Here is a 25,725-nt window from a genome sequence, read left to right as displayed (position 1 = left end):
TACTTTGTCAAGTAAAATTGAACCCTTTGATCAACACTTGAGAATTATAGAATCAATTTTGTTTTTTCAGAATTAAGATTAGGAGAGATATGGACTGAAATTATTAAGTGGATCTTTTTTATTGAAAAGAGTGACATAATTTTTCAAAATTCTTAAGCATTCAATGTGTATAATATACATCTAAAATCTTATTTATAGTTATGTACATTAACTTAATTTTTATATATTATGTATTTTAATATAAGCTTTACTTTTCACAGATAAGTAAACAGTATTTAAATATTTCCTGACACATTCACCATCTTTTTTAATTGAAATATAGTTGACTTATAATATTAGTTTTTAGTATACACATAGTAATTTGGCATTTTTACAGATTACACACCATACAAAGTTATAATATTGTTGACTATATTCCTTGTTCTATACGTTACATTTCTGTGACTTATTTATTTTTAAACTGGTACTTTGCACCTTTTAAAACCCCTTCTCCTATTTTTCCCATCCCCACCCCTTCACCACCCTCCAGCCGCCCACAGCCACTAGTTTGTTTTCTGTATATGTGAATTAATTTTGTTATATTTGTTCATTTGTTTTGGTTTTTAGATTCTACATATAAATGAAAACATACAGTACTTCTCTGTCTTATTTCACTAAGCTTAATAACCTCCAGATCTATCCATGTTGTTGCAGATGGCAAGATTTCTTTTCTTTTTTATGGCTGAGTAATATCCCTCCCTCCCCCAGCCCCTCATGTGTGTGTCCCATCTTCATCTGTTCATTTGTCAGTGGGCACTAAGATTGCTTCCGTATCTTGGCTATTATAGCTGATGTTGCTGTGAACACAGGTACATATTTCTTTTTGAGTTAGTATTTTCACTTTCTTCAGATAAATACCCAAATGGTACTCTGGATTGTTTGGTAGTTCTATTTTTAATTTTTTGAGAAACCTTCCTAATATTTTCCATAGTGACTGTACCCATTTACATCCCCAACAACAGTGCACAAGGCCTTCTTTTTCTCCAGATCTTTGCCACTTGTTATTTCTTGTCCTTCCGATGAGTGCATTTTGACAGGTGTGAGGTGATATCCCCTTGTGGTTTTGATTTGCATTTCTCTGGTGATTAGTGATGTTGAGCATCTTTCCATGTGCCTGTTGTCCAGCTGTATGCTTGCTTTGGAAAAATGCCTGTTCAGGCCCTCTGCCCATCTTTCAGTTGAGTTGTTTTTTGATACTGAATTGTATGAGCTCTTGATGTGGTTTGGATAGTAACCCCTTATTGGATGTGTCATTTGCACATGTCATCTCAAGTTGCTTTCTTTTTTGCTGATAGTTTCTTTGCTATGCAAAAGCTTTTTAGTTTGATATAGCTCCATCTGCTTAGTTTTGCTTTTGTTGCCCTTGCCTGAGGAGATAGTTCCAAAATAATATTGCAAAGGCTGATTTCAAAGATTGAACTACTGATATTTTCTTCTAGGAGTTTTATGGCTTCAGATCTTATATATTTAAGTCTTTAATTCATTTTGGATTTATTTTTGTATTGTAGTATGAGAAAATGGTCACATGTAGTCATCCAATTTTCCCAACACCACTTACTGAAGAGGCTGCTGTCTTATCCCCGTTGTATGTTCTTACTTCCTTTATTGTAGATTAACTGACTGTATATCTGTGGCTTTATTTCTGGGCTCTATGAAGGAGGCTATTAGGACTGGAACATAGTGTGGGACATCAAGTAAATAGGTGAGGGGAGAAAAAAGAGAGGATTCTCTAAAGATATTAAACAGAAGTATTGGGAATCACTCTCTGAACTAATTCATCATATCTGCATGCTCAGTCACGTCCAACTCCTTGTGACCCCATGGACTGTAGCCTGCCAGGCTCCTCTGTCCATGGGATTTTCCAGGCTAGAATACTGGAGTGGGTTGCCGTTCCCACCTCCAGGGGATCTTCCCAACCCAGGGATCAAACCCACATCTTGTGTATCTCCTGCATTGGTAGGCAGATTCTTTACTACTGAACCACCTGGGAAGTGCTTCATCATATTACAGAGATTAAGGCAAAACTTTAGCTGTCCTTTTAACAACGTAATGAAGTCTTTTTTAGGATGACGATTATGAATTGGTTCTTAGGATAATTTTTATGTGTTAGGGATTCTCATAGTTGAAGTAAGTGGAGAAATTTACTGACCTTTCGATTAACTCTAGTTATGTCTGAAACCAAGTAGTTGAGAGCACGAGGTCATGACTTTAATTGCTTGATTAACCTGATTGATGTGAGAAATGCTAGGTTCTTTCCTTGTGTTATCTCCCCATTGTATATAAAAGAAGTGATTTTTGGAAATTTGAATTTTCATGGGCTCCAAAATCACTGCAGGTGGTAACTGCAGCCATGAAATTAAAAGACGCTTGCTCTTTGGAAGAAAAGCTATGACCAACTAAGACAGCATATTAAAAAAGCAGAGACATTGCTTTGCTGACAAAGATCTTTCTAGTCAAAGCTATGGTTTTTCCAGTAGTCATGTATGGATGTGAGAGTTGGACTATAAAGAAAGCTGAGCACCGAAGAATTGATGCTTTTGAACTGTGGTGTTGGAGAAGACTCTTGAGAGTTCCTTGGACAGCAAGGAGATCCCACCAGTCCATCCTAAAGGAAATCAGTCCTGAATATTCATTGGATGGACTGATGCTGAAGCTGAAACTCCCAATCCTGTGGCCACCTGATATGAAGAATTGACTCACTGGAAAAGACCCTGATGCTGGGAAAGATGGAAGGCAGGAGGAGAAGGGGATGACAGAGGATGAGATGGTTGGATGGCATCACTGACTCAATGGACATGAGTTTGAGCAAGCTCCAGGAGTTGGTGATGGACAGGGAAGCCTGGTGGCAGTCCATGGGGTCATAAAGAGTTATACACAACTGAGTGACAGAACTGAACTGAACTGAATTCCAAAGCAGGGTTAGATAGCATCACTGATTCAATGGATAGGAACTTAAGCAAACTCCCAAGAGACAGTGGAAGACAGAGGAGCCTATTGTGCTACAGTCCATGAGGTCGTGAAGAATGGAACAACTTAGCAACTCAAAAACAACAAATTTCAAAGTATAAAATCTTTAAAGCAGCTTAAAAAGACATTACCGATCAAAGAATAAATAGATTTGAAATTTTACAATAACGTATCTGAAGTCAAAGGACTAAAATAACATCATAGTTGCTTTTAAGAGTTTTTTGAAGGTGATAACTTTAACTGGAATTAAAAAGGCTAAGTCAGCATCATTTTGGCATCTCTCTCTTAGGCCTTAAGAGGAGTTGGTGAGATGTATGGAAAGACTAACATGGAAACTTACATTACCGTATATAAAATAGATAGCCAATGGGAATTTGCTGTATGGCTAAGGAAACTCAAACAGGGGCTCTGTATCAACCTAGAGGGGTGAGGAGGGAGATGGGAGGGAACTTCAAAAGAGGGGATATATGTATACCTATGGCTAATTCATGTTGAGTTTTGACAGAAAACAACAACATTCTGTAAAGCAATTATCCTTTAATAAAAACTGTTAATTAAAAAGAATAGAATTGTGTCTGCTATTAGGAGAATGAGGAGAATTTTCATTGATATCAGAACCTTAGAAACATAAAGAGGCTCATATTTGATAGCATCTAGTCTAGTCAAGGCTATGGTTTTTCCAGTGGTCATGTATGGATGTGAGAGCTGGACTGTGAAGAAAGCTGAGTACCGAAGAATTGATGCTTTTGAACTGTGGTGTTGGAGAAGGCTCTTGAGAGTCCCTTGGACTGCAGGGAGATCCAACCACTCCATCCTAAAGGAAATCAGTCTTGGGTGTTCATTGGAAGGACTGATGCTAAAGCTGAAACTCCAGTACTTTGGCCACCTCATGCGAAGAGTTGACTCATTGGAAAAGACTCTGATGCTGGGAGGGATTGGGGGCAGGAGGAGAAGGGGACGACAGAGGATGAGATGGCTGGATGGCATCACTGGCTCGATGGTCGTGAGTTTGAATGAACTGCGGGAGTTGGTGATGGACAGGGAGGCCTGGTGTGCTGTGATTCATGGGGTCACAAAGAGTCGGACACGACTGAACAACTGAACCTAACTGAAGTGACTTGAGAATAATCAGTCTTCACTAATCCATTTGAGAATTGGAATTGGATCCTAGAATTCTTCTATTTTGATATAAACAGACTTGGACATCCCTGGAAACTTAGTTTTCTAAGTCCATCCAATAGTATAAAACTGTCAGTAGCCGTAATTCTTAGACTTAGATCAAATGTATGCATGTATAATAATATATATAAACTCCTTTTTCCATTAACTTGTATATCATTGCTGGAAATTCTTTAGCAGTTTTCTCTTCATTCTCTGCTTCACAGAGAATGACAGCTGGAAACTTTAAAATTATATAGAGATTTTTGAGACTACTAGTCATTAGTAGCACTGTTAATAAAAGAAGCAACTTCTGCAGCATCTAGTGATTTCCATTTAAGATCTTTGTGTAGAGATAGTGCTTTCTCTTTGATTGTGAGGAAGGTTGTTCTTGTTTTCTTTGTTTCATTTGGTTGGAAGTCAGGAAGATTTCCATTTCTTCTCTGTATTAGGAGCTTGTCCTTACTGGCTTCACATCACTTGAAGTTGCTGTAGCTGTGTTTCTTTTATGTTTAGGTGCTCTTCGGTGGCCCAGTGTGGGTTCCTTTATGCTTGTTGCTCTGGAGAGATTTCACATACTCTCATGTCTTTGAAAACATCCTATTCTTAGCTTCTTCCTCATTATTTAAAACTTTTTCCTTTTTCATGCACTGCTTGATTTTTTTTTTTTTAATTAAAGTATAGCTGATTTACAAAGTTGTGTTAGTTTCAGGTGTACAGCAAACTGGTTCAGTTACACACACACACACACACACACACACATGTATATATACACTATAGTCTTTTTCAGATTCTTTTCCATTCTGGGTTATTATAGGATATTGAATACAGCTGCCTGTGCTATGCAGTAGGTCCTTGTTGTTTATCTACTTTGTATATAGTGGTGTATATCAGTTAATCCCAACCTACTGCTTGGTATTTTTGAACCAGGGTCGTTAGACATGTTTGGGATTTGAATGAGTGCTTTTTTTTTTTCTTTAATATACAAAAGTTAGAAAAGTTAAGATTTGAGAAAGAATAGCAAACAGTCTTGTAGGATATCAAACTATGAGTAGCTGCTAATATGCTTGAGATGTGTGTGTGATTGTTTTTCCAGGCAGCCTGATCCAGCTGGATGCAGTTTCCTGTGTTCAGCTAATATTGCTTGAACACATAAGCCTAAGCAAAATGTGAAATATGAATTATGCTCAAGTTGTTCTGTAACGTATAGGCTATATTGGAACAATTTGTGTTCTCCCAATACGCTTTACAACAGAACAGATTGTGCTTGATAGTCTCTTTTAATTTAAAAAAGCACGATCTGTAGCTCTAGGAAATTTTCTTACATTATTTTATGATACTTTCTTCTCCTTCAGATTCTCTGTTCTGTTTGCAAAAATTTTGAGTTTTTATCATTTGCTGCAGGTATTAGTCCTTCTAAACTGCTGTCCTGGCACTTCCCTGGTGGTCCAGTGGTTAAGACGCCTCACTTCCGATGCGGGGCAGGGAGGGTGGCACAGGTTTGATCCCTGGTTAGGGAACGAAGATCCCACATACTGCGTGGCATGGCCAAAACATAAAAATAGAAAAGAAAGCAATCCAGCTTTGGAAAAACTGCTGTTTTTTCTCTTCTTTCCTATTTTTCCCTTTTTGGTGTTTGTTCTGGTTCTGAGATATTTCTTCAGCTTTACTTTTCATACATTCTAGGAAATTTTCACTTGTGCTTTTATAATAGCAGTTTTTCAATTTCCATGAGTTTTTGTAGTGTTTTTTTGTTTTCTACTCCACCCCTCTCCATCTCCATTATTTTATCCATGTAATCTTTTAGCGTCTTTAAAGCTTCTTCATTCTCTCGGTTTCCCCCAGGTTCCTTTTTCTTTGGGTGGTGGTTCTATTAGAGAGTAGTTAGGCCTTGCTCAGTTATCAGTGTTCTTGCTTGGAGAATCCCAGGGACGGGGGAGCCTGGTGGGCTGCCGTCTGTAGGGTCGCACAGAGTTAGACACAACTGAAGTGACTTAGCAGCAGCAGCAAGGATAGATAAGGGTCTGTTTTTCTTTACAGACTCTCATTTTGCCTGTACCTTGTACTTTGAAAAGCCTGTGCTTTAGAAGTATTGGATTCTTCAATGCATATCACCTATCTTCTGATATGTCTTACTTTGTCTTGCTTTGGTTTCAGCTTGATGAATTGCCATCTTTTTTCCAGGCTGTTGAAATCGACATTTCTCACGTTTACTCTATCCTTCTGTATTTAAAACCAGATTCTCTATCTCTTTAGTGGTTTGTTGGCAGCAACAGGGATAATATAATTGATTGTATTCAGTCTACCATATTCACTCGGAAGTAGCTTTGAATAGCTTTGTAGCTGAAGGAAATAAACTCTGAGATTGTTATGGCTTCATGAAACTGTATAAATGAAGATTCAGAGAAGAGAGCTGTCACTATATTTCTAGTGCTGGAACTTTGTAGGCGGATGATTCTACAAAAGGACATCACTTGTGTATAGTTCCAGGCAGGAGAAGTTTTTGAGTTTTTATTGAAAGGTGAAAAGCACCCCTAAATAATCATTGAAGAAACTAGTTTAGGAGCATACCAAATGGTATGTAATACGTATGGCTATATTGCTGTTAAATGCTCAGCAGTGCTTCTTAAATGCACTGTGTATCATAATGCTGATTTCAGTCACTGTTCTGCCAGAGAAGAAAGGAGTCTTTTGGAGTACCAAGAAAGCCAGGGCCATCCCTTGCACTATATACCGCTCGCCACACAACCCCATGATGCCTCATGACGGCTTGACGTGGTATGGACTCATGAATATCAGATGAGCATTGCCTCTTCCTGTTCTGTCTCTTTGATATCCTCTTCCATGACTGATTCCTTCATTTCCTTCAGGTTTTTACTCAAGAGTCACTTTCTCATGGAGGGCTTTCTTGATGACTTTATCTGAAATTTACCCTCTCTGATCGTGGACATTCCCACTTCCGTTCTTCTTCTCCTCAGTATCATCACTATCTCCTATACTATTTAGCTTAAATTTTTTTAAAATTTATTTTTATTGAAGTATAATTGCTTCACAGTGTTGTGTTAGTTTCTGCTGTACAACAAAGTGAATTAGCTATGTGTATACATATATTTGGTCTTCCCTGGTAGCTCAGATGATAAAGCATCTGCCTACAATGCAGGAGACCGGGATTCAATCCCTGGGTTGGGAAGATCTCCTGGAGAAGGAAATGGCAACCCGCTCCAGTATTCTTGCCTGGAAAATCCCATGGACTGAGGAGCCTGGGAGGCCACAGTCCATGGGGTCGCAAAGAGTCAGACATAACTGAGCAACTTCACTTCACTATACATATATTTGGAAATGGCAACCCACTCCAGTATTCTTGCCTGGAGAATCCTGTGGACAGAGGAGCCTGGTGGGCTGCTTGCTGTCCATGGGGTTGCACAGAGTCGGACACAACTGAAGCAACTTAGCAGCAGCAGCAGCAGCATACATATGTTCCCTCCCTCTTGCGCCTCCCTCCCAGCCCACCCCCTTCCTACCCCTTTAAGTGAATATTCCTTGGTTTAGATCTCTGTATGTAAATCTGGGATTCCTGATCTAGAGGACAGCATATTGAATCAGAAGGTGGTTCTCTGCCCCGTCCTACAGTAGATGAGATAAACGCTGTACAAAGCACACAGTGTCTTTGAACTTCACTTTCTAAACCTACAGAAGAAGGAAATTAGAACTAGATGATCTCTAAGAGCCATTTCAGCTCTAAAATTCTGCAGAGACCAGTAAAAGAAACCCTCAGGCCCAATGAAGTCACAGAGTTGGAGAGAGACTGTAATATGGAAACGCATCCCTTGATCAAAGCAGAAGGTATTTATTAAACACATAGTGTCCCTAGCACAGAATTATCTTTTCCAATCGGTAATGTTTACCTAAGTCTGCATTTGAAATTCAGGAGCTATGCAATCCTCTAGTATTTATCTTCACCTTTGTAAATAAAACTGCTCAATTGAGCTTCATCTACTTGTTTCAAGATCACCAAGGACCGACTCTAATGGCCCTATGTGGTTCTCTGTGTACAGAATAATGGTTAATATACTCCCCACTGGCTCGTCTTTCTCTACTGCTTATCATTGTTGTTATCATAGGGAAATTAACATTAAAAAATAGCTTAAAGTAACTAGTTACTTTTAAAAAGTTAAAGAAGAGCCTGAAGCATCTGTTTTCCATAGCTGTGCAAAGGTAAAATAGAAATAATATTCATTCCTGATAGACTTGCACACAGTTCTTGAAATAGCAAATCATAGTCAGGGTAACTTTTCACTTCTTCAGAGTTTTATGTTTTTTGATTCCAAAATCTGTGATGCCCATTTTGCCTGTGGCTTCTGATTTTCATAATCTTACCACAATTTAGCAAAAGCAGTGATTTATGAAGAAGCTTGGCTTTGAGGAGCTTATTTTCATGATGATAAAAAGGAGAAAAGAGAATGTTAATCATTTGAATCCTGTTGACTCTTTTAGCATAAGGGCATCATTTTGGAATTAATAGTTATGTTAGGGACTTCCTTGGTAATCCAGTGGTTAAGACTTCACCTTCCAGTGCAGGCCTTCTCGTGCAGAGGGTGCAGGTTCAGTTCCTGGTCAGGGAGCCAAGATCCCACCTGCCTTAGGGCCAAAAAACCAAGATGCAGAACAGAAGCAATGTTGTAACAAATTCAACAAAGACTTTAAGAATGATCCACATCAAAAAAAATCTTTAAAAGATAGTTATATTAAATAAAACAAATATATATAGAGAGAGGCATGTGCAGACAGGTATGGAAGAACCAGAGATTGCTTCTAGAACTTTAATTTAAAAGTAATTGTATATATTTAGAGAGAACATATACAGAAAGAGACAGGAAAAATATATTTATAGAGAGCCTTATGTGTGTGTATAAATAAATAAAAGGTTAATTTAAATTTGCTAGTATTTTGTTAGGATTTTTGAAATTCTTCCTCTGAGCAAGTAATTTGTTGAGTCTTCTAATCCTCATATGGGATTTAGGAAACCTGTAATATCAATATACCTCTGTTCTTCTGCAGGTTAATTACCAACAAATTTGATAGCTTTAAGACAAAGCAAAGTTGTAGTTTAAAATTCAAACCCAATAATACATTTCAAATAATTACAGAGCAGTTAGTTCTGAAATAGACAATTTTTTTTAGTTCTGGTCAGTGAAAGTATTCAAGTCCTTGTATTATAACTTTGGTAGCTTTTTTTTTAACTCTTTGCTTTTACTTCAAAATATTTTTAGTCAAAATACACGCATAGGTGACTAGAGAAGTAAATTCATAGAAACAGTAGCATGATGATTACTGGGGCCAGGGTGGGGGATGGGTGTGGGGAATTATTTAATATGCATGGCTTCAGACTTGCTAGAAGAAAAAATTGTAGAGATCTGTTTTACAACAAGGTATATACTCTTAACAATACCGAACTGTACACTTAAGATGATTAAGTTGATAAATTTTAGGTTATATGTGTTTTACCACAATAAAAAATACACATGCATTTATAAAGATCAGGTAGAATTAATAGAAAAAAATATTAGCTGTTCCTTTTTTTATCCTCTCGGCCGCTACCTAGCCACTCTTTTCTTTCATTTTTTTAAAGTGTGATACAAAGTTTCTCTCTTTAGTACACAGTTCTACAAGTTTTGACAAACACAAACAGTGGTTATACCATCACCACAATCAAGAAATGAAACAGTTCCATCTTCTACAAAAACCTCTCCTCTCTCACCCCAAGGCTCTGGCAACTTCTGATCTGGTTTGTTTGTCTGTTTGTTTTTTGTCCCCATAGGTTTGTCTTTTCTGGCTTCTTTCACTTAACCATAATACATTTGAGATTCATTCGTGTTCCTGCGTGTATCAGTACTTAATTTCTTGTTATGGCTGAGCAGTATTCCGTGGTATAGGTGTACCATGATTTGTTTATCCATTCTGCAGTTGAATGACATTTGGGTTATTTCCACTTTTGAGTGATTATGACAAAGGGCTTCCTTGGTGGCTTAGTGGTAGGAATCTGCCTGCGATGCAAAGAGCCACAGGAGATCCAGGTTTGATCCCTGGGTTGGGAAGATCCCCTGGAGGAAGGCATGGCAACCCACTCCAGTATTCTTGCCTGGAGAAACCCATGGACAGAGAAGCCTGGCAGACTGTAGCCCGGCAGGCTTCTCTGTCCATATGGTCGCAAAGAGTTGGACATGACTGAAGCGACTTAACGCACACTCACTAACTTAGACTGGGATTATCGGGTTTTATGGAGACTGAGTCTAACTTTATAAGCAACTCCTGAACTGTTTTGCAAAGCGGTTATACCATTTTGCATTCCTATCATCAATACATGAGCATTCCAACTGCTCTGCAGCCTCATCAGCAGTTGATATTTTTAGGTTAACTTTTTAAAAGATTTCCCCGCCTCTGGTATCTCACTGGGGCTTCCCTGGCGGCTCGGATGATAAAGAATCTGCCTGCAATGCAGGAGACCTGGGACTCGATCCCTGGGTTGGGAAGATCCCCTGGAGAGGGGAATTATGTTGCTGTATCTCATTATGGTTTTAGTTTGCATTTCTGTAATAATTAATGATGTTTAACATTTTGTCATGTGCTATTTACCAGTCTTCTTTGATAAAGTGTTGTCCATTTTTTAAAAAATTGTGTTGTTTCCTTGCTATTGAGTTTTAAGAATTCTTTATATAACTGGATATAAGTCCTTTATCAGATGTGTGACTGGCAATATTTAATTACAGTCTATAGTTGTATTTTCATTCTTGTAACCGTGTCTTTCAAAGAACCAAAATTCTCCATGTTAATAAAGTCTAGTTTATTGATTTTTTTTTCTCTTTTATGAATGGTGCTTCTTGTACCATATGTAAGAAACTTTGCCTAACCCAAAGTCCCAAGGAATTATAGTTTGAGATTTTACATTTAAGTCTATGGTCCATTTTAAGTTGATATTTCATGTGGTGGAGAGGAATGGGTCAAATTGGGTTTTGTTTTTTTATATGCATCTAGTTGTTTCAGTACTGTTTGTTGAAAATATTATCTTTCTGCACGGAGTTAGTTTTACATCTTTGTCAAATCAGTTTCCATATATGCATGAGACTGTCTCTTAACCTTTCATTGCTCTGAACATCTGTCCTTTTACCATTACCATACTATCCTGACAAGAGTAACTTTACAGAAAGTCTTGAGTGCGAGTCCTTCAGCACTTTTCTCAATGTTGTTTGGCTCATTCTAGTTCTTTAACTTTCACATATAAATTTTAGAATCACTTTATCATTTTTTATAAGATGTCTTGCTGGAATTTTGATTGGGATTACATCGAATCTATGCATTATTGTGGGGAGGGGTAATTGACATGTTAGCCATGTTGAGTCTTTCAGTTGGTGAACACAGTTTATCTCACCATTTATTTGATTCTCTTGGATTTCTTTTGTCAGCATTTCTTAGTTTTCAGCATACAGATTTTATACATATTTTGTTAGATTTTATACCTATTTCATGTATTGTTATGATATTATAAATGGAATTTAAAAAATATCAGCGTTTAATTGTTTATTCTAGTACGTAGGAATGCAACTGATTTTTCTGATTGAACTTATATCCCATGACTTAGGTAAACATGCTTATTGTTAGTTCCTGTAGTTTTTTTATGCATTCTTAGGGATTTTCTGTATAGGCAATCTTGTGCTAAGTTGCCTTAGTCATGTCCAACTCATTGCTACCCTATGGACTGTGTAGCCCCCCAGGCTCCTCTGTCCATGAGATTCTCCAGGCAAGAACACTGGAGTGGGTTGCCATGCCCTCTTCCAGGGGAGCTTCCTGACCCAGGGTTCAAACTTGAGTCTCTTATGCCTCCTGCTTTGGCAGACGGGTTCTTCACCTCTAGCGCCACCTGGAAAGCCCCATAGACAATTATCTGTTAATAGGACAGTTTTATTTTTTTCTTTTTAATCTGGATATCCATTCTTTTGGTCTTCTTCCTTTTTTTTTTTTTTTTTTTGCCTTATTGCCTGCCTATTACTAATACCTCCAGTGTCATATTGAATAGTATTGCTGAGATTGGACATTCTTGCCTTTTTTTCCAATCATAGGAGGAAAGCATTCATTCTTATATTGTTAAGTGTGATGTGGACTGAATGGTTTTTATTAGGGTGAAGAATTTCAGTTCCTATTTTGCTGAGAGGTTTTTTTTTTATTATGAGTGGATGTTGAATTTTGTCAGATTGCTTTTTCCTGCCTCTGTTGAGATGACCCTGTAATTTTTCTTTAGTCTGTTGACTAAATCATACAGTGAATCATTGATTTTCAGATGTTTACCTTGCCTTCTCAGAATAAATGCTATTTGGTCCTGATTATATAACTGGTGTCAAGTTGCCAAAACTTTTTAAATTTAAATTTACTTATTTTAGTTGGAGGCTAATTACAATATTGTATTGGTTTTGCCATACATCAACATGAATCTGCCACAGGCATACACGTGTTCCTCATCCTGAACCCCCCTCCCTCCTCCCTCCCCATACCATCCCTCTGGGTCATCCCAGTGCACCAGCCCCAAGCATCCTGTATCCTGCATTGAACCTGGACTGGTGATTCATTTCTTATGATATTATACATGTTTCAATGCCATTCTCCCAAATCATCCCACCCTCTCCCTCTCCCACAGAGTCCAAAAGACTGTTCTATACATCTGTGTCTCTTTTGCTGTCTTGCATACAGGGTTATCACCAAAACTTTTTGAAGAATTTTAGTATCTCTGTTCAGTAGGGCTTTTGGTCTATAGCTATCTTCTCTTTTTTTTATAACATCATTGCCTGATTTTAGTATTAGGGTCATGCTGGCCTTGTAGAATGAGTTGGGAAGTATTTTCTTCTCTTTAGTTTTCTGGAAGAGAGTTTGTATAGAATAGGTATTATTTCTTCCTGAAATGTTTACCAGTGAAACAAACCATCTGGGCCTGAGGGTTTTGGCATAGGAAGATTTTAAATTACAAATTAATTTTTAAAGGAGACCATTTAGGTTACCTGTTTCTCCTGAAGTGAGTTTTGGCAGTTTTTGTTTTTCTAAGAATTTGTTCATTATATCTAAGTTGTTATATTTATTAAAATAAATGTAATATGCTATGTTTTATTATTTTTTCCTCAGTTCAAAATATTTCCCAATTTCCCTTTTATTTGACCTCCATAAGTTATTTAGGTATGTGTTATTTCCAAATATTTGAAGATTTTCCAATTAATTTTCTGTCATTGATTTCTAATTCAGTTCCAATGTGTGTATACAGCATGCTTTGTATGATTTGAATTCTTTTAAATTTATTGAGACTTGTTTTGTGGCTCAGAATGTGGTCTCTCCTGGTAAAAATGCCATGTGTGCTTGAAATGAATGTGTAGTCTGCTGCTCCTGGATGGAATGTTCTACAAAAACCAGTTAGGTCAAGTGCTTGACAGTTACTCAAGTGTTCAGTATTCTTATTTTCTGTTTACTGTCTTTCAGTTACTGAGGATTGTTGAAAACTACAGTTTTGGATTTTTAAAATTTCTCCTTACAGTTCTATCAGTTTTTGCTTAATACAGTTTGAAGCTCTGTTATCAGTGTTTAAACACTTAGGATTTTTATGACCTCTTGATAAATTGATCCTTTTATTCATTAGGAAATGGTTTAGCTTTGCAGTCTACTTGGTCTGAAAAATGTAGCCTTTTCAGCATTCAGCATTTGATTATTTTAACATAGAAGATCTTCTTCTATTCTCTTATTTTGCCCATTTATGCCTTTATATTTAAAGAATTATTTCTTAAAGCCAGCAGTAGTTGTGTCTTGCTTTTTTATCTAGTCCAACAGTCTCTACCTTTTAACTAAGGTGCTTAATTTACATTTAATGTGATTCTTGCTACAGTTGGTTTAAGTGTACTGTCTTATTGTTTGCTTTTTGTTCATCCCTCTTTCCTTTCTTTCTCCTTCTTTTAGATTGTATTTTCTCTAATGATTCCGTTTTATCTTCTTTATTGGCTTAGTATTAATAGCTGTTACTCTTTGTATTTCAGGTATTACTTTAGAGTTTGTAGAATCCATCTTCAACGTTCACATCTACTTGTTAGTAATCTAAGAACTGTACAGCAGTATCCATTCCTTCACCCCTCCTGGTCTGTGTTCTACTTTGTCATACATTTCACTTCTATGTATGATATAGCCCCTCTTCACTCATATACTGTTACTAATTTTACTTTAAACAGTCAGTTATTTTTTAAAAGAGATATAATGGGTTTTTTTTAAAAGAGAAATAATAGCTAAGGGAAATATTTTTGTGTTTAACTACATAGTTCCTACTTCTGACACTCTTCATTCTTTTGTGCAAAATTTCTTATAGTGATAAATTTCTTATCACTGGCAGTGATTGAGTCCTTCCAGCTTTCTGAAAAAGAATTTCATTCTCATTTTTTTTTCTTTTTTAAAATATTTATTTATTTGGCTGTGCCAGGTCTCAATTGCAGCATGCAGGATCTTTTGTTACAGCATGAAAGATCTAGTTCCCTGAGTAGGGATTGAACCCAGGCCCCTGCACTGGGGGCACAGAGTCTCAGCCACTGAACCACCAAGGAAGTCCCTCATCTTTATTTTTGACAGATATTTTCACCGGGGACAGACTTGTAAGTTGATAGACTTTTCAGAATTTCCTCTCAGCGCTTGAAAGATGCTGCCACACTCTTCTGTCAACCAGAAGTCTGCTTCCAGTCTCATCTCTGTAGCTCTGTGTATAATCTAGTTCTTTCCTCTGGGCAGCTTTTAGGATGATCTCTTTATCACTGGTTTTAAGCCATTTGATGATGATATACCTTGCTGCAGTTTTCTTCATAATTCTCTTGCTTGAGGTTTGTTTAACTTCTTGGATCTATTTTTTTCAATAAAATATGGAGAAAATTGCCATAATTGCCTCAAATATTTTTCCCCTTCCTTCCTCTCTTCTTCAGGGACTTCACTAGAGATTTATTTGGTTGTTTGAAATTGCTCCATGGTTCAATGATATGGAGCAATATTAATTTTTTTGTTTTTTTCTCCGTTTTGTTTTGGTTAGTTTCTATTGCTAATATATCACTAATATTTCTGCCCTGTTTAATCTGCTGTTAATCCCATCTTTTTTCCCAAATCATATGTTTCATCCTGTAAATTGGGTTTTCTGCAGTTAATATGCTAATGTTTACCTGTACTTTCTTGAACATATAAAACATGGTTATAATAATTTCAGTGTCCTGGTCTACAAATTATATCATCTCTGTCATATCTGGGTCATACTGATTGATCGATTTTCCTCCCCATCATGAGTCATATCTCCCTGCTTGTTTGTATGCCTGGTACTTTTCATTGGATGCCAGACATTGTGAATTATTGGTTTATCTCCGAGCCTTATTTCGAGAAAAAATTAAGTTACTTGGAAACAGTTTGATCTTTTCAAAGCTTCCTTGTATATTTATCTATTTTATTTTTCATTGAAGTATAGTTGAATTACAGTGCTTTGTTAATTATTGCTGTACAGCAAAGTGACTCAGTTATTCACATATACACTCTTTCTCATATTCTCCTCCATTATGGTTTATCATAGGATACTGAATACAGTTCCCGGTGCCGTCCAGGCGGACCTTGTTGCTCACCCTTTCTATATATAATAGTTTGCATCTGTTAACCCCAAATTCCTACCCTTACCCTCTCCCATCCGCTTTCCCCTTTTCCCTTGGCAGACACCCGTCAGTCCAGAACTAACTTTTCATCATGACTTCGGCACTATCCTTCTAAATATCTGGTGTCCTGTGTTTACAAGTTTTTTTTTTTCCTTTTTTACCCAGGCTGGTGGCAACACCAACCCTGTGTGATTTCTAGAAGCTGTTCTGCTGCTTCTGTTGCTGGCTCTTCCCCAGCCTCAGGCAGTTTCTTCACCTGTGCTAAGTACTCACCTGAAACCTGGGAGCAGAGCAGCTCCTGGAAGACCCCATTCTCCCTCTTGAAAATATTTTTTAATCAAAGCAATACCTGTACATACCTAAAAATAGAGTGAATAGAAACAAAAGTTAGCAATTTCCTTTTTTCAGTCCATAAATTTATGCCTCAGTAGGGAGCCACTTTTAATTTCTCAAATTTACCCACACATGTCCATGTAATAATATATTTATACTGTTATTTCTTGCTCTGTCAAGAGCATTGTAGGTATTATATAATCAAGTCGTAGTAGAGGAGGATTTAGCACTTTTACACCATTCTTAATAGACATTGTTTTTTCCTACCATGCATTTCTTCTTCCCACAACCTTCCCAGTAACCTTAACTTTTTAAAGTTAAACCAGTAAAACAATTTATATTATTATAGTCAAGTTTTATCTATGAACATTCTTTTCTTTTCCTTTACTTTTGATTTCTGCAAAACTGTAAAACTGTCTCGAACTTACTTAGTTGTTCCATTAGATCTGGTTCATACCTGGCTTTAGCCCCCTCCCCCCACAAATGCTCAGATCTATTAGATCATGTCTCTGTTTATTCTCACCAAAGTGCTGCCTCCCAAAGGCTCTCACTTCCCCCCACGATTACATACCTGTTGCTGCTAAGGTTTGCTTATTAGCCCCTGCCATCCCCAGGTTTCCTTCCCCATCATCTTCTTTTGGGCTTTTTCACTACACCATGCGGCATCTTAGTTCCTGCACCGCGGATGGAGCCCATGCCCCCTGCAGCCCTAACCACTGGACAGCCAGGAGCGTCCCTCATTATTCTGTTGGTTCCCTTCCTCCTCTCCAGCATTTGAGTCCCTGCTTCATGTTTCTCATACCATCTTTCCTTTCTGGGGGAATGTATTTTTTTTTTAATTTTCATTTTATTGTGGTAAGAAGACTTAACCTGAGACCCACCCTCTCAAAGTTTTACATTTTCAACATCGTATTATTGATTTCAGGTGCAAGGTTGTACTGCCTATCTCTAGAACTTATTCCTCTTGCTTTAAACCCCTTTCCCTGATTTGCTCCTCCATTTCGGTTTCTAAAATATCTGAAAATGTTCTTGTGATACATTTACATTTAAATGATTTCACCAAGTAAAAAACCTTTCTCTCTTAGAATTTTATAAGCAGTTTCTCCATTGTTTCCCAGTGGCCAAAGCAGCCATTCTGATACTGGTACCTGTGTTTGTACCTTGCTTTGTCCCAAATGATCTTTAGTTTTGTCATGACGCGCTTTGGTGTAGGGCTCTTTTCCTTGATGGCGGTCACCATTTGGTCATCTCATATCATCAGGAGACTTGCACCCTTCAGTTCTGGACATACTCTTAAATTATTTCTTTGGTAATTGCCATCCCTCTGGTCTCTGTTTGTGGAATTCACTCTGTTTTGCTCTTGGCCCTCCTCCTAGATGGACCCGTTTAGTGTCTTGTATCTCATGTTTCCATCTCTGTTTCTTTTGTTCTGTTATTTTGAGGAAGATTTTCTCAACTTTATCTTCCATGTTTTCAATCGAAATCAAGGAAATTTAAAGTATGGTTGAATTTTTCTTAAAATTTTTTTTGACATTCTTTCTTGTTCCAACAGTGTGCAGGACCCCAACAATAAAAACATTATTCGTGGTTTATCTGCAGTTCAGCTTTAACTTGGAGTCCTGTAGTTTCATTTGCTAAACCTGGTAAAATGACCCCCAGCACCTAGTGAGAGTGGGCTAGAAAGGGAAGGTGGCGAGCAGTCCCTGGACAACAGCTGTTGGTCAAGCTCGGGGTTCTGTGCTTTAGCCTCTTTTGCGGCAGTCAGTTTAGATTTGCAATGAGTTTGGACAGAGGGACAAACAGGTTATCTTGTTTGAGTGGTGGGTCACCAACTGTACCTATATTGTTGTTGCTGTTGTTTAGTCACTAAGTCCTGTTTGACTCTGTGACCCCGTGGACTGCAGCGTGCCAGGCCTCCCTGTCCATCGCCAACTCCTGGGATTTACTCAAACTCATGTCCATCGAGTCAGTGATGCCATCCAACCATCTCATCCTCTGCCTCCCCCTTCTCCTCTAGCCCTCAGTCTTTCCCAGCATCAAGGTCTTTACCTATATTGTACCTATCAAGTTTGGAAGAAGAGCACATGTCACTGAATTAGCTATTAATTCATATGTGCTATTAATATGCAGAAGTGATTGAACTGGAATCCAGGTAAAAAGGCACTTAGGCAAAACAGAACAGAACAACAAAATCAACAACAGATAACCACCCAGTCTCAAAGGTCCAGGCCTTTTCCTGTGATCCGGATTTCCCACTGGAGTGAGACCTCTTGACCTCTGCCCAGTGTCTGAAGGGGACTAGTATCATCCATGCCTTCAGGGGTCTCTCCTGGAGGCAGGCGAGTGTTTATCCTGTCCTTGGTTAAAGTCAGGGCACTAAACTCACAGATGTTCTATTTTGCAAATGGAAGAACCTTTCTGTAATAGCTGGAAAGTAATTTTAGTCCTCTGGGCCTCAGACATTCCTGACCCGTGGACTGTCCTCTAGAGAGATCTCTAATCTCGTTGCCTTCTTTTTGAAATTATGTCTTTTTAGTTTTCCATTTAAAATCTATCTTATCCATGCTACCACATAACATTGAGCAGAGTTCCATGCTCTATACAGTAGGCCCTTGTAGGGTATACATTTTAAATATATCTGTGTGTACATGTCCATCCCAAACTCCCTAACTCTCCCTTCCCCCCATTCTTTCCCCCAGGGAGAGTGGATACTTGTTTGTCTATGTATGGCTGAGTCCCTTTGCTATTCACCTGAAACTATCACACCATCATCAATCAGTTGCGTGTGTGTGTGTGTGTGTGTGTGTACAGAATAAAAAGTCAAAAAAAAGAAAGTCAAACTTAACAAATCTAACAAAAGGTATAACATTCATAGAGATTAAATTTTTTTCTCTAATTAAAAAGAAAATCTATCTTAAAGGAACCTAGCACATTTATCAGAGAAAGCAATGGTACCCCACTCCAGTACTCTTGCCTGAAAAATCCTATGGACGGAGGAGCCTGGCAGGCTGCAGTCCATGGGGTCACTGAGAGTCGGGCACGACTGAGCGACTTCACTTTCCCTTTTCACTTTCATTCATTGGAGAAGGAAATGGCAACCCGCTCCAGTGTTCTTGCCTGCAGAATCCCAGGGACGGAGGAGCCTGGTAGGCTGCCATCTGTGGGGTCGCACAGAGTCGGACACAACTGAAGCGACTTAGCAGCAGCAGCAGCAGCAGCAGTACATTTATAGAAAAGATAGGAAAAGAAATAGATTTCTAATTATCTTTTTTCCCAGCAGATTCTCCAGAAATATATTACAGATGTTCAAGGGTATATGTGCAAGGATGTTTCTTGCAAGTGTGTCTAAAATAGCAGTGTTGGTGCTGACCATAATGTCCCACTGTAGAGATATGGGGTAAACAGACCGCAATTCGGATATTGCCTTCTATTAGCTTAATACTTGCATGATCAACTGGAATGAAAGAAATGAAAACATGACCAGCTTGTAACTTTCTATTTTCAAGAACATCACAAATAAATCAGTTAATTTATTAATCTTCTTAAATAAGTGGGAATTTAAAATTCTTTTCTATATATGATATTAGAGTTTTGGGTTTTTTAAGCTCTTTTTACAACTTAAGTGATGCTTTACTTTTTCCTGTGCAGTTGACATTCCATTTAAATCTGTAAATGACTTAATCACAGAATGATAACTAGCAACTTAGCAACTTAAAATTTCCTAAATTAAAGGATTCTGCTTAAGAGAGGGAAGACCATATGTGGGTTTGTGTGTGTATGTATGTAACTTTCAAAATATAGAGAAACTATAATGTAGTAAATAATAATTGTGCCTAGATTCATAGACATACAGACCACATATCTGCTTCCCAAATAGTGATTTTTTGATCTTCCACTTACTGTTTTCCTTTTGAAAATAAATTTGTATCATAATATATAATTTTTGTAAATTATAAATATGCCAACACATATTTGAATAGCACTTGAATATCATTTGTTATTCAAAAGTAAAGCTTTAAAGTTTAGAGAACAATATAAACCTTACAATAACAAAGAATGATACGGCCTTGGTTTTTTAACCCCAAAGAGAATTAATTGCCCTTTCATCAGCTTCCACATTCACCAGATTTGGTACCTAACCATTTTGGACAGTTTCTAAAACCAAACACACTCTGCCAACATTGGGTCAACTTCAAAGACTATCTAAGAGGCTCCACTAGCAACTTAAAATTTGCTAAAGGATTCTGCTTAAGAGAGAATGTTTGAGAGAGGAAAGACCATATGTGGGTTTGTGTGTGTGTGTATGTAAATAGAATACGTACCTATATATGTTCTGTGGTCAAGTTTTATGTTGGAATTATTTGTGATGATACAATTTGCTTATTTGAAAGTCTTTAGTATTGAAGTTTTTTGTTTCTGTTTTTATAGGATTATGCCATTAGAGGGCAGTATTGTAGAGGCTTAAATGTACCTTCTTAAACGTACTGAATTGCAAGCTGTTTATAACCTATAATAATCAAGTGACCCTAAGGCCTTAGACTTATAGTATATTAAACTTTAAACTCAGTTGGTACATTCTTACAAATATTTTAAATTAATAGAAGAAAATTATGTAACGGGTTACGCTATTTCACACTCAGATCTTTTAATTTTGGTTTAGAGAAGGGAATTATTTGGTCAGTGCGGCTATAACATTGACATACAGACTTTACAGTATCTTAGTTCTGCTGATGTAAGAAGGCTCAAAGGACTGACTCTTACAGAAATTGCACTTAACATCTAAAAACTTTCACTTAAAAGTGAAAATAGATCTATGTAGGAAGCACTCCAATACTCTTGCCTGGCAAATCCCATGGGCGGAGGAGCCTGGTAGGCTGCAGTCCATGGGGTCGCCAAGAGTCTCGGACACGACTGAGCGACTTCACTCTTACTTTTCACTTTCATGCATTGGAGAAGGAAATGGCAACCCACTCCAGTGTTCTTGCCTGGAGAATCCCAGGGACAGGGAGCCTGTTGGGCTGCTGTCTGTGGGGTCGCACAGAGTCGGACACGACTGAAGTGACTTAGCAGCAGCAGGAAGGATTCAACCTGTGGGGTTCCCCCCGCCCTAGATATACACGGAAGGAAATGCGATTTTAAGGTTTATGGCAATGGGAACTTTTGAGATCTCATTTCATCTGGTAGATTCCTTTTGGCCTCAATTTATATATATGTAGCAAAGACTATGTACTATTTTTTGTTTCTACACATAATTGATAAATTCATAGAAAGGCAGAATCTCTCAAAAAGGAAATATGACTTTTTTCCTCTAAAATTCACTAGCTTAAAAAAAAGTATTATTACAATATAGTTATCTTTATAAATAAAACCACCCTTAAAGTCCTCCAATTACTGCTGCCTGTTGCAACGAGATAATTGAAATCGAGATACTCCAGCTCCTGCGAGTCTTTAAGTGCTGGGACTGGGCATGCCCAGTAGCTCAGACGGTTCTGGTTGCAAATAAGCAGCTTTCGCCGTTCGGCAGCCACGGGGACAGGCAGCTCCAGGGACGGGGTCTGACTCCCTTAAACGTAAGCACGTGCGGAGCCCTAATCGCATTTTCAGGACCCCTTGGCGTTTTCCGCCTGAGCACTGCTCGGTTTTTCCTTGATCTTGGAGGCCCCTGCGGCCCGCTTCTCAGCCCCTGAGGCTGCGGCCTGGGCCAGCCCACCCGAGGAGCCGGTGGGGAGGCTGGGGGCGGGGTGGGGGTGGGGAGGGGGCGGGGAAGCGGGAGGAGGGCGGGAAAGGGAGGAGGGGGCGGATCCAGCGGCGCGCTGGCCAATCGGCGCGGCTCTTTCCTGCATATATTTTGCACGGAGACTGGGAGCCCTAGACTAGAGCCTAGTGGAGCCCGGCTGCTGACCAGGGATCCTTCTCCGCCCAGCAGTGGGATCTGCGTCTTCCCGGAATCTCCAAGCCCCAGAAGCCGGGCTTCTTTCAATTAGTACTGCCGTTTCTGTTTCTCCCTGAGCTGCGTAAAGCTAGAAGATTTTTATCTAGCCCCAACAAGGCGGCTAGTATTCCCGTTTTTTTTTTTTTTTTTTTTTCCTGCGAGGGTGTTTTTGGCTGCAATTGCATGAAATCCCAATGGTGTAGACCAGTGGCGATGGATCTAGGAGTTTACCAACTGAGACATTTTTCAATTTCTTTCTTGTCATCCTTGCTCGGGACCGAAAACGCCTCTGTGAGACTTGACAATAGGTAAATGTCGGCTGGGATACTTTTAAAAATTTACTCGTGAGATCCTTGTAATAATGCAGGTGAAAGATAGCCCTGCGAATTCCTTTGTCCATTGCTGAGAGGCTACGGTGACATGGATGTTGCTTTTTGAAATGTTCCGAATAGCCTTGTTTTTGCAGGTCTGGCCAGAGCACAGTGTTTTACCACATTATGTAATTTAGCCTTTGTGGCTCACTAAAATAGGGAAATGTCTGGATATTCGTTAGGAAGAGAGTGGCTGGTGTTTTCTGGAGGGTGATATATTACATAGCATTAAAGAATGTTCAGAAAATGATGTTAGTAACACCACAGAATTAAGGAATTCTTTTTGTCTGGGATAGGAAAAAAAGATCTCATTTATTGATTTTTTTTTCCTTCTCTTTTTCAGCTCATCTGGTGCAAGTGTGGTAGCTATTGACAACAAAATCGAGCAAGCTATGGTATGTACTGTTTTAAAAATCGTTTGTACTAAATGTGGGCACAGTACAAAATGCAGGGTGTCTTGGGATGAAAGGAGCGCATCTGTAGAAGGTGATGACTGCTCTCCATACATTTAGAAATGCCGGCACTGTCTCCATTCTGCCAGTATGAAGCCACATACCGGGTCTGCTAAGGAGAGAGAAAGGGACCCTGCGGGTATTTGATGTTCTTTCCAGGACCGATTTCAAACAACCATCAAGATTTTGGCGGAGGTGCCTGCCCCTTTTTTGCTGGGGAATTGCTGGGAAAGCGCTGGCCCAGCGTGTCCTTCGGTCTCGGGCACATCGCTAGTGATGTGGCTTTCCTAGGGATCCTCAGGTTTACCGCGGAGCCGGGAGCGGGGAGGGCCCCAGAAGTGGGGGTCTCGGGAAGGAGCCTCCTACACAGGGCCAAACGGATCCCCAGTGGTGGGGGCTCCTGCACAATGAAGAAGAGCCGGAGAAAAGTTTCGCCGTCTCAGCCTGCGCCTGGATTTCTCCCATTTTTTATTTCCGCCTTGGCCGTTCTTTGTTATTGGAGCAGCGCCTGTGGCTCTTCTCACGGGATTCTCTGCCCACTGTTGCTAGGCAAACTCCGAACCTTTAATTCGGAGCTATAAATAACTCGAGCGCCCATTGGCTGCGACGGCTGCCCAGGTTTCTGTGATGTCAGCTTAATCACGAAAAGGGGGGGTGGGGGGGAGGAAAATGCGGCAACACGCTCTGTAGGAACTGGCTGCAGCCGGTGCTGAGGGAGGCGGTCCAGCGGACGGAGGGAGGGGCTTGGGGCGGGGTCGTGGCTCCCGTTGCTCGGGGCTGGACATCCCTGGGCCCGGCTTCTTTCTGCACCAAGCCTGGAGCCCGGCTGCGTTTTGCCATCTGGAATAGGAAACCTGAGCGTAGGCATTCCTGGCCAACGGCTGCAAGGAAAGCAAAACCTTGATCATTTATACGTTAAACTGAAGTATTGTACAGTTAGGGTGGTGGTCCGTCTTTTTCCCCTGGAGCCTGTTAAATGAATCTCTAAAGGCAGGATATGTCAGTGGTTAGGGAGAGACTTGCAAAATGTTTTAACAATTCAGAGTCCGGGAAACAGTCAATAGAACGTTAAACCTTTCTCCCCCATCCCCCTTCCTTCTCTCCCTTTCAGGATCTGGTGAAAAGCCATTTGATGTATGCAGTTAGAGAGGAAGTGGAGGTTCTCAAGGAACAGATCAAGGAACTCATAGAGAAAAATTCCCAGCTGGAGCAGGAGAACAATCTGCTGAAGACGCTGGCCAGTCCCGAGCAGCTTGCCCAGTTCCAGGCCCAGCTGCAGACTGGCTCGCCCCCTGCCACCACACAGCCACAGGGGACCACACAGCCCCCGGCCCAGCCAGCGTCCCAGGGCTCAGGACCAACCGCGTAGCCATCCTGGCCCCCGAAGAACTGGCTGCTGTGGTCTGAACTGAACAGACCTGAGAAGATGTACTAGGGGAGGGGTCCGCCCCCACCGTCACCCATTTCATTGCTCGCTGCAAAAGAGACGTGAGACTGACACATGCCATTTTCTCTTTTTTCCAGTATTAAACACTCATATGCTTTCGGCTTGAAGAAATTTCTTAGTTGGGTGAGTTAAAGGTTAATCAGAGAATTAGCATGGATATACTGGGACCTCATGCAGCTTGGCAGAACCGTGAGAAATGGTTTCATTCATTCTGAGGAGCTGTTGTGCCTTTCCACCCCCACCCCCAGCCCCTGCTCCCCACTCCCCCCCACCTCCAAGAGTTCTTCCTGCTTGCACAGTAGTGTACTCCATGGGGTTCCAAAGCAGAGGAGCTTGCCACTGGACTTTCCTCTCCTCCCCCAAGAGGAACTGGAAAGGGAGGTGAAGGTCAAGAGTGAAGCTTAGTCTCACCTAAGATGAGGGGAAAACATAGTTCATTGTACAAACGACGACTGTCACCAGACTCCATTAAAAAAAAAATATTGTACTGTGCCTCTTTCCGAAACAGTGACACAAAACTATTAGCGTGACTACATGGTGACAGGTAGCTGGGACCTAAGCTCTCTTACCATGAAGGCCGTTTTGCTCATTGTATATTTGTGTATGTAGCGTAACTATTTTGTACAATAGAGGACTGTAACTACTATTTAGGTTGTACAGATTGCAATTTAGATGTCTCATTGGCTGTCTGAAGAGGTGTGGATTGTCTTTTATATATCAATCTCCGTGAAAAACCCATGAAGCAAAACACACCTCCCTAAAGAGATTTTAAGAATTTGGCACAGTTAGTCACTTTGTGTAATCTGCAATCTTCTAGCTGCTGAGTATCTTGAAGTCACTCCCTGTTCACTGAAATCCTTGATTGAACTGTTTGAATACTTTGAAAAATGCAGAGTTCTAGCTAATGGATTTCCCAGTAGGGGTTTCTGCATATTACCTGTATAGTAGTTATCTGCATATGTTTCTGTGCATGTTCTCTACACAGTTGTAAGGTGTCACTGTATTTAACTGTTGCACTTGTCAACTTTCAATAAAGCATACAAAATGTTGATAAACAAGTGTTTCTCCGTTACAGTGTTAATGTAATGGTAGTCATTTCCACAACTATTTCCAGGCAAAGTTAAAACAATTTGGTGAAATTCTGAAGGGGGGTGAAAGGGTTGGGCAAAGTAGTGATGCTTATGGTTTGACTAGAGAAGCATAAGGAGTCTGACATTGCATTCTTTCAGGTAGTAAGGGAAGAGACAAGGAGGCAAGAGCTTGGTCCTTCAGACTGGTTGTGTGACCTGGACAAGTGGCTTTCCCCATTCACAGCTGATGGGAGGGTGCTGAAAGA

General features: G+C 39.6%; 1 protein-coding gene across 6 annotated transcripts in view; it reads left to right on the top strand.

Annotated features, from left to right (window-relative positions):
* The window catches only part of TSC22D1 (TSC22 domain family member 1), a 121,917-nt gene extending 96,470 nt beyond the window's left edge, over positions 1-25,447 (top strand). For 4 of the 6 annotated variants that reach the window (XM_040267210.1, XM_040267206.1, XM_040267214.1 and 1 more), the window contains 2 exons: positions 22,834-22,885; positions 24,054-25,447. In XM_040267210.1, the coding sequence (XP_040123144.1) occupies positions 22,834-22,885; positions 24,054-24,311 (310 nt within the window). In that variant the 3' untranslated portion in view covers positions 24,312-25,447. Of the gene's footprint in view, positions 1-21,707; positions 21,758-21,999; positions 22,428-22,833; positions 22,886-24,053 lie in introns of those variants that run through there. The other 2 variants (XM_040267213.1, XM_040267212.1) reach the window with 2 other exon arrangements.
* The last annotated feature ends 278 nt before the right edge of the window (positions 25,448-25,725 follow it).

This window comes from Oryx dammah, unplaced genomic scaffold, assembly GCF_014754425.2.
Source record: "Oryx dammah isolate SB20612 unplaced genomic scaffold, SCBI_Odam_1.1 HiC_scaffold_24, whole genome shotgun sequence".
NCBI classification, from domain to species: Eukaryota; Metazoa; Chordata; class Mammalia; order Artiodactyla; family Bovidae; genus Oryx; species Oryx dammah.
Note: the sequence above shows the minus strand (reverse complement) of the source record. Positions and strands in the feature narration are given on the sequence as shown.